This window comes from Coptis chinensis, chromosome 3 (genome assembly GCF_015680905.1).
Source record: "Coptis chinensis isolate HL-2020 chromosome 3, ASM1568090v1, whole genome shotgun sequence".
In the NCBI taxonomy this organism is placed as follows: domain Eukaryota; kingdom Viridiplantae; phylum Streptophyta; class Magnoliopsida; order Ranunculales; family Ranunculaceae; genus Coptis; species Coptis chinensis.
The window spans coordinates 70,122,672-70,132,504 of record NC_141458.1 but is presented as its reverse complement, the minus strand read 5'-3'; the positions used below and the strand labels follow the sequence as shown (position 1 = coordinate 70,132,504).

General features: G+C 37.9%; 1 protein-coding gene across 2 annotated transcripts in view; it reads right to left on the bottom strand.

Moving 5' to 3' along the window:
- Window positions 1-452: 452 nt before the first annotated feature.
- LOC147510592 (uncharacterized) overlaps window positions 453-9,833 on the bottom strand; it is an 11,674-nt gene continuing 2,293 nt past the window's right edge. The window contains exons 2-5 of one of the 2 annotated variants that reach the window (XM_086602505.1): window positions 4,238-4,515; window positions 3,845-3,944; window positions 1,431-1,505; window positions 453-1,210 (exon numbers count right to left, since the gene is read on the bottom strand). In XM_086602505.1, coding sequence (XP_086458631.1) covers window positions 1,450-1,505; window positions 3,845-3,944; window positions 4,238-4,515 — 434 coding nt within the window. In that variant the 3' untranslated portion in view covers window positions 453-1,210; window positions 1,431-1,449. Of the gene's footprint in view, window positions 1,211-1,430; window positions 1,506-2,724; window positions 3,542-3,844; window positions 3,945-4,237; window positions 4,516-9,833 lie in introns of those variants that run through there. The other variant, XM_086602506.1, reaches the window with a different exon arrangement.

The window sequence follows — 9,833 nt, the reverse complement described above, 5'->3', positions numbered from 1 at the left end:
TAGGCGTTTAGAGAGATGAGAGATCTCAAGTGCTACACTGTGGGATTTAAAAAAGTATTATGTTTCCATTAACGTGCCTTGACCATGCCGTGGTAGCAATATTGAACAATTGGTAAGAATTACATCTCGTGAACAGTTGGAGAATCAAGTTGTTGAGCAAATATATTTTATAGAATATGCAAGTATAATTTTATTTTCTTAATTACATTTGAATGTTTAGAATGGAAGAAAAGAAAAAACGTGAGAAAAAGCATGTGATATTGTTTTTCCAATATTTGTCTTCTTTTTTTTTCGGTAATAATGTTTGGTTTTTTTGGGAGCATACGTACCTATTTTCTCGTAATTAGGCAAAGTGTTTTACAAAAGTTGAAGTCTCTATGAAAGCTCCAAAAAATAGAGCCAAGAGGGTATAACTATAATATCTAAGGATCTCCTTTTTTTCGGTAATAATGTTTGGTTTTTTGGGAGTATATGTAAACTTCCAATTTTTTCTCCCATTTTCCCATAATTAAGCAAAGTGTTTATAAAAGTTGGAGTCTCTATGAAGGCTCCAAAAAATATAGCCAAAGTCTCTATGATAGGCAGCCCAAACATGAGACTAACCTCCTCTACAGTTAGCTTTACCATTCTTTTACCAATCTCAAATGCCTCCTCAGGTACTGATTTGCAATTGTCCAAGAGATAGAATATTTCTTTGTTTGGCTTGAATTTGTTTCCTTCAACAATCCCACTGTTGTATAATGCATCAAACATAAACCAGAACGGTGTCTTCTTCATTTCATCGACATGTTTTTTTGGAATTCACACTTCTTTGAGTTGTTGTACCAAACTTATCATGTGTGAGAAGGTACTTCGCAGCTGCACAGGTGCTACTGTGCTACATTTAACATTCTCTTTCTCATCTTCCTCATCTTCCTTCTTGACCACAACCTTCCCTTTCCTAGTATTCTTGACCACAACCTTCTCTTTACTAGTTTTCTCTTCCACCAGCTTCCTTTCCCTAGTATTCTTTGTCTTACGTTTTTTAGATTGGCCGGCTATGCTGCTCGACTCCAGTTTCCTTTTTTTGGATGCAGATCTCAAACATAATTTTTTGTTTGGTGTGTCAGATCTCAAACATAACCTTCTACTCACACTTTCTACTCACAGTGGACTTATCAACTTTCTTCTTCTTCTCCATATTGTTTTTCTTCCTTCCTCGGATTAAGTCCTACAAATAATTGAAGGTCAGACATGCAAATTATAAACATAGTTTTGTTATTGTAAAGGTATGAAATCAATGTTCATACACAGGGACTATGAACAATAATTGTTAGTGAACAACCAATGTTCATACCTACAGAACTATAAACAATTAATGTTCATACCCAGTGGACTATGAACAATTATTGTTCATACAGAGTTATGAGTAATCACTAATGTAAATGTACCTTTAATGGAACCTCCAAATCATCTTCTCCTCCATCTTGTTGTTGCTGTGCTTCTTGATTTCCAGCATTCAAATCCTAACATGCAAAACAAAGTTATGAAAAATCAGTATTCATACATATTTAATATCATGCTATATTACATGCAGCAACAAATGTTCATAGTCTAATATGAGTATGAACAATGAATATTCATGCCTATTTCCTATTTTACATGGTCCTAACATATTCAAATCCTAATATGCAAAAACAGACGTATGAACACTCATTGTTCATACCACTTTCTTGCAAAAAATAAAATCAATAATTTTAAAAAAAAAAAAAAAAAAAAAAAACCTTAAATCTTCTTCTTCTTCTGCATCTTCTTCCCCTTGTTCTTCTTCCTCTTCTTCTTTTTTTCCTTGTTCTTCTTATTCTTCTTTTTCTTCATCTTCCTCTGCATTTCCATCATCATCATCGGTATCTGTTTTCTCGTCATCTTCACTCATAACAACTCCTTTTGTTCTATCCTCCTCCTCATCTCCTCCACCTTGTTCTTCAATAGTATCATTTACAATACTTTGTACAACATTTGATATTTCTTGTTTGTGTTCTTCACAATAAATGTCGTTCTCATACCTAGGGTTTTTGCAATTTTCAGTATTGCACAAATTTTCGTCCATTTGATATATTTTGATTTTGATTTTGGAGAAAATTTTGGTTTAAAAAGGAATCTAGGGTTTTACTGTTTTTGTGTTAGTTTTGTTTTTTGCTTGCGCTGTTTTTGAAATGTGTGCAAAATGAGAAGTTGGAACCGTATTTGAAGTGGACATGAAACCATTTATTTAGAACGTGACACGTAATACCATAAATTTGGTGGGTATGAACATCCATTGTTCATACACGAAATAGGTATGAACACTTATTGTTCATACCCAAACAACCGCTGTGTTTCTCATTGTTTTATTCCCAAACAATAGTATGAACATTGATTGTTCATTCCCACCATGTATGAAAACTCAAAGTTCATTGTTCATAAATAGGTATGAACATTGATTTTTCATACCCACCAATTGTTATATCCATGTATGAATATTGAACTTTGAATTGATATATCAACATTGATTGTTCATACCATGTATGAACATTGATTGTTCATACCCTAAATAGGTATGAACATTGTATGAACATTGATTGTTCATACCTATTCATGTATGAACAGTGATTGTTCATACCTGTTTATACCTATCCATGTATGAACTCTGCAAAACACAATAAAAATTAAATAAATGAATGAAATCATAAGAGACTTTAAAAGTAGATTCTAAAACTGTATTAATAACTATCATTCAATCAAAAAATATTTAATACAAAAACATCAAACAACCTCACTAGTGCTTCCCACATCAAAAAATTGCGAAGACCTTAATACCATATCACCACTACCACTAGGCAACTCATCCCTTGCACTAGCCAACTCATCCCTTGTTCTAGATTCCACATCAGCAGTGTTATAAGTTTTTCCATGGCAAGTCTTTCGGTCGTGCTGGTCGGTTTTGTGGCATTTTCTACATTTGTGGGCAGTATAACTCATAGCACTCGTGCTCTCAATCCTCTTAACTCATGGTCTACCCAGAGCCCTCTTCACATCTAGTGAAAGAATTTCTACTTCATCATAAACATCCGAAATTGATGCCATGAGAGTATGTGTTGCTAAACAAAATGGCGAGAAATGCAACTTCAATGTATAGTATGAATACACTAAATTCCCTTTGCAATAAATACTTGCAATTGCATGCCGGCAAGGAAATCCGTCTATGCCCCAATTGTTACAAGTGTAATATCTACTAAGCAAGTCAACCCGATACTCATGCTTCTCCGTAACAACTTGAAACACGTGCTCATTTGACCTTGCCACAGTCACAAAACGAGCCTCCTCAATCCTCTCAGCCAATTTCACTTCCATTTTAGGGCAAAGAATAGTTTTCTAATTCTTGCACTTCATCCTCCGCTCCGATGCCATTTTCATCATCTTCATGCGAATTTCATCTAACATGGATGTGATAGGCCGATGACGCTCTTTGTCTATCCAGCTATTGAAACACTCCGCCAAAGAAGAGCACATCTCACCATACCTAGCGCCACAGAAGTATACATTAGCCCAATTATCATAAGGTGCTCTAGATAGAAAATTATATACTGCATCTCCACCTATATTCAACAATTCAGCCATGTGCTCCTAAAACTCCTCATGTGTGGAAGCATAAGTACATTTTTTGAATAAGCCCACCAACAATTTCGAAACACCACATGTCATTGACAAAGTTGTTCTAAGGTTGTTCTCTATGTGCCATAAGCAGAAACTGTGATATGAACCAGGTAATACAAGAGGAATATTCACAAGCAAACTATGATGTCTATCACTCAAAAAGGTATACCTTCTCTCATACCCAAAAGCCTTCTTAAACATATTGAGAAACCAAAACCAATTGGATTCATTTTCAATATCAACAACACCAACAGCAAGAGGGAATACTCCTACAAAACAACAAAAAATAACCAAATATGAGATAACTGAAAAGTTATGAACAATACATGTTTATACCTAAAACAGATATGAACAACGATTGTTCATATCTATTGGAGTATGATTACTCAGTGTTCATACCTTTAAACAGATATGAACAATGAGTGTTCATACCCACAACAGACACGAACAATGATTGTTCATACCTATTGGAGTATGAGCACTCATTGTTCATACCTCTAAGCAGATATGAACAATAATACATGTTCAACAATAAAATATGAAAGTAAAAATAAAGGAACACCTTGATCTCCATTTTTGGCAGTAGCAGCCAACAAGCACCCTTATACTCTGATCTCAAAAAGGATCCATCTAAATACACCATTACTCGACAGTATTTAAAACCATTAATACTCGATTCAAAAGCAACAAACACCCTTTCAAACTTCCCACTCTCTTCATTCACCTGAAGATCAACACAATTCACAGGATCTCTTCGCTTTAACTCCTTCATATACCACAAAAGTTTATTATAGGATAAAACAACATCACCATACAACTCTGTCAATGCCAACGTCTTACCTGCATAACTCATATGTTTAGAAATCTTAGGCCCATACTCATGACTATAAAAAGAAGTAATATCTCCCAATGACAAAGATGGTTTATCTCTAACAAAATCCAAAATATGAGTCATTACAAGATAAGAAGTGAGAGGAGGATGGTTGTAGTCTTTAAATACAAAACCACAAGTGTGTGTGAGATAATCTTCTTAATTCCAAAACTTCCATATGTATCGCAAGAGTGTATACACCATTCACAGTTTCCCTCCTTCTTATTCTCACAAACCGCGGTCACTCTAAACTCGTCATTCTTGATTAATTCATATTTGTAACCATTGACAATCGAATACTCTATCAATTTACAGTGAAACTTAGGCGCACCTAAAACAAATCGCTGCCCAACACCACCATCAAAGTTTCTTGCCTAAAAATCAGACTTGTAAGGTTTACGAACAACCACACCACCACCACCAACTGAAGAACTTGAAGAACTTGCAGAAATATAACCACTAGAGATAATCAACAAAGTGACACAAACAACCACTCTGATTTCAACAATTGCAATCTTCTTTGCAAAACAATAACAAGCCAAAGAATGTAACTCCCTATCAGATTTAATCAATTATCTTTCTCATCACGGTTGAAATACATATTATAGCATTTTAATCCCAAATCAGACCATTTTCCATGTAACTCTTGTGCAACACCATCAATAAAAGAATCCAACCCAATACGAATGGAAAGACTATCACCATTATAACAAAAAACTCCAATCACACTACGATCTATATAAACTGCAAAATCATAATAAAAAATGCATCGTCAAATGTATTTACAACTACTATGAACATTGGTTGTGCATAGCTATTTGTGTATGAACAATGATTGTTCATAGCAAAATGCAAAATCAAAACCTAAAGTTCAATTAAGAAAAGTACATAAAACAGCATTTTCAAAACAAACATGATATAAAAACTATATCATTGTTATAAATAAATTATATCTCAAAATCACAGATTTGATCTAAAATATGAACAAACAAAACATGATATAAAAACTAACGTTTTTAGACATCATTACAACACATAATATCATTGCTATAAACAATAGATGATTTCAAAACAAAATCAAATTAAGATTTCAAATTACTATAAACATATAGGTTATAAATACAAAGTTTGAATAAACATTTTTAGACGGCAAGAAGAAGAAGCTATGGATTGAAACCTTCAGTTGAGGAAATCATTCGATTTTCAATTGAGGCAAAAGAAATAATCGATTGAAACCAGAGCGCGTTGTTTATTTCTAATTTTGAAAACATCTTTCATTTATATATTAACACACGAAAAGGTAAAAGTGGTATTTAATAAAATTATAATGGACTGGGCCAACTTAATTTGTCATTGAAGGTTATTAAAATAAAAAAATTGGGTTCGTGAGTTGTTTCAATGAGGAAAATGGGTTTGAGAGTGATTATCACAAAACACTATCTTCTAGAATTGTTTTGAATTGAAATTGGGCCTTCCTGTGCAGTCTATTGGGACCAAAATGGCAAGGAATGTAATTTAGTATCAACATGTGCAACGGAAAATGATCAATTTGGTGTTGGGGATTATACCAATACCAATCGGTTCCCCCACTCCCAGATAACTTGTATATGAACTCAATTCAACTCCGGACAAAATCTAAATATCAACTACAACCTATACTAACATGCCCAACTCGCTAAACAACTATTAACAACAGATAATAATGTAAAGCAGTTAAAGCAAACCACAACACAAAGATTTACCGTGGTTCGGCCAATGATGCCTACTTCCACAAGAGCCAGTTCTTAATAAAGTGGGAAGGAAGATTACAATCTCTCCTTTTCAGTCTCTCACCTTACTAGATCACTCTTATCTCTTTACAGGGTTGTATATCTGTAAAGGTTATCTCTCTCTTTTGTTTTTGGTCTGGATTCCAATCCTTCTGACTTGTTTGGTTAGATTTTCCAAAACCTTGATTTTTGGTTTTATGTCCAAAAACCAAATTTCGCGGGTACTGTAGCAAGGCCCACAAAATTATGCTGGCCCTGAAGTCGCTTCGAAGACTGGAAGACTGAAGCCGCCTTGGCCTCGACTTGTCGATGCGAATTCGCTTGTTTCTCTCCGGCTCCGGTTTCTCTCCTCATGTGAGGATAACTCCATCAATCTCCCCTCCCAACGGTGAGGGGGATACCTCCATGCAATTGCCAAATCAATCCCGAGGAGGAGTGTCGCCATTTCGCAATAGCACAACAAACATCAAACTTACCTTTCGGTAAGACTTTGGTCATCATATCCGACCCGTTCTTGTCGGTATGGATCTTCTCGATACACAAATGCTTGTCTTCAAGTACTTCTCTAATCCAATGATAACGCACGTGTATGTGCTTGGATCTAGAATGAAAACTCGGATTCTTGCTCAAGTGGATGGCGCTCTGACTGTCACATAGAACTACAAACCGCTTCGCTTTAGCCCTAGTTCGTCGAAGAACCTCTTCATCCATAAGAACTCTTTGCAACACTCGATGGTCGCAATATACTCTACGAAGTGGAGAGGGCAACACACTTTTACAACTTAGATTGCCAAGAAACCGCTCCCCTCGCAAAAGTAACCGGATAACCGGAGGTGGACTTCATCGAGTCAACATCACCCGCCATGTTCCGTCGATTGTAGCCTTCAAGTAAGGGCTTACTTCCACCAAAGCACAAACATGATTTGGAAGTGCCTTTGATATATCTCAATATCCACTTAACACCTTCCCAATGTTCTTTACCCGGATTTGACGATAAATCGCTTACCACCCCAACGGCGAAAGCAATATCCATCTAGTACACACCATGGCATACATCAAAGCGCCCCATCGCGGATGCATAAGGAATCTTTTCCATCCGACTCTGCTCATGCTCACCCTTAGGACACATCTCTTTGGTCATGCGGAACCGCCACCAAGCGGACAACCGACTAGCTTCGGCGATCCATGTTGAATCTCTTCAACACCTTTCCAATGTAGCTTTCTTGAGAAAGCCACAACTTCCCACTCTTTTCATCACGAAAGTGATCCGCGCGTCCCAAGTATCCGCTTTGCTTGACCCAAATCCTTCATCTCAAAGGACTTACTCAAGTCTTTCTTCACTTGATATCTTGTTGATGTTTGGGCCAACTATCAACATATCATCCACATACAAAGAATAAAGACAATGAAATCTCCATCCGGAAATCTCTCGAACAAACGACAATGATCGGAAGCGGACTTCTTGTATCCTTGCTTCACCATAAAGGAGTCAAACTTTATGTACTATCGCCTCGGTGCTTGCTTCAACCCATACAAACTCTTTATCGGCTTGCATACTAGGTGCTCCTTGCCTTTGACCTCAAACCCTCTAGTGGTCCATGTAGACATCTTCTTCAAGGTCTCCATGAAGAAAAGTCGCCTTGACATCTAGTCTGCTTTCAACCTCTAGGTTCATACTTTGGCCATACCCAATACCACCCTGATAGAAGTCATCTTCACTACAGAGAGAAAATCTCATCAAAGTCAATCCCTTTCCTTTTGACCGAATCCCTTCACAACAAGGCGAAGCTTTGTGCCTTGGGTGAGGATTGTTCTCTCATGCTTGACTTTGTATATCCACTTATTCTTGAGAACTTTTCTCCCCGGGTTTCTCAACTAACTTCATAAGTGTGATTCTTATGCAAAGAATCCATCTCGCCATGCATGGCCTTCAACCATTTTTCTTTGTCCGTACCTTCAAGTGCCTCTTGATAGTACATAGGTTCTCCACCATCCGAGATAAGACGCGACGCATGTGGTGGATACCGTTGAAGCTAGTCTCTCTCGCCGGACCTCCTTGCCCCATCTGGCGGTGCCTCGGGAGGATGCACTTCGCTTGCTCGGTGGTGGTTCATGCATCTCATCCGCATCTTCTATACCAATAGGTTCTATCCCATCATGAAAGCAATAGGATTCTCATCATGAGCTTCAAACTCATGGTTCTCTCAGATTCTCAATGCCTACGCGCGCTCCACGGTAGGAACTTCGGTTCAATCAACAAGATCATTGGTGAAAGATCGTGGCTTCACCCTCCTCAAAAGTCTGCTATGGTTTGGTCTTCTAAGAACACAACATCTCGACTTCGATTACTTTCTTGTTAATCGGATCATAGAGTTTGTAACCAAACTTTTCATCTCCATAACCCGGAAAAATGCAATCGCTTGGCTTTGTCATCAAGCTTGGATCTCTCATCCTTCTGGAATATGCACAAATGCCCCGCACCCAAATACCCTCAAGTATCCATAATCAACATCTCTCACCGACCATACTCTCTCCGGATAATCACTATTCGAGGCTTTCTTCGGTGACAGTTGATCACATGCACGCACAGACGCATTGCTTCTACCCAAGAGCTTCTAGGTAGCTTAGAGTGAGATAGCATGCATCTCATCCTCTCTACAATGGTACGGTTCATTCTCTCTGCTATTCCCATTCGTCATTTAGCGGTGTCTTGGGAACGGTGCGCTCATGACGAATCCCATGACTCGCAATACTCTTCAAATGGCCCAATGTACTCACCCCCATTATCCGAAATAATACACTTCAACAACTTCCCAGTCTCTCTTTCCACCATGTTGTGGAATTTCTCAAACACGCCAAGTACTTCATCATCCTTGGTCTTCGGACTATAGGCCCATTATCTTTCTTGACGATCATCATGAATGTCAATGTCAAAAGGCTGAAACCCCCGGTGGGACTTCACTCTCATAGGACCACATAAGTCCGTATTGCACTAGTTCAAGGACGATTGTCCTTTCGTGAGACGGGAATCTTTGGAAAGACACCGTGTTGCTTTCCTACCAAACAATGAGTACACGTATTTAAATGTGTACCTTTAATGTCCGCACGGCCTTTTGCTTAGCAAGAACTTCCATCCCTTTTATGCCCATGTGACCGCGATCTCTTTTGTGCCACGCCTCGGATGAAGCTTTCTTCTTCGCGCGTTATTCGCTTTTTTACACAAACTAGCCTATGTTTTGTAAAGAGAGCAAGTTTTCTTTCCTCCGGCTCGCTACAATGGAACCTCTCGCTTTCGGTTTCCATACCCCGCTACCAAACGAGTTTACAAAGCCATCGTCATCTAATTTCCCAAATTAAATTAGGCTTAGCCAGATGTCGGGGACATGTCTTACATCCTTGAGTGTCAAGGTGTAGCCGACATTGGTTTCTACATGAACATCTCCAATGCCTATAATCTTCGAGACACCATCGTTACCCATCCTCACTTCACCATATTCACCACGGTAGGTAGTGAAGAA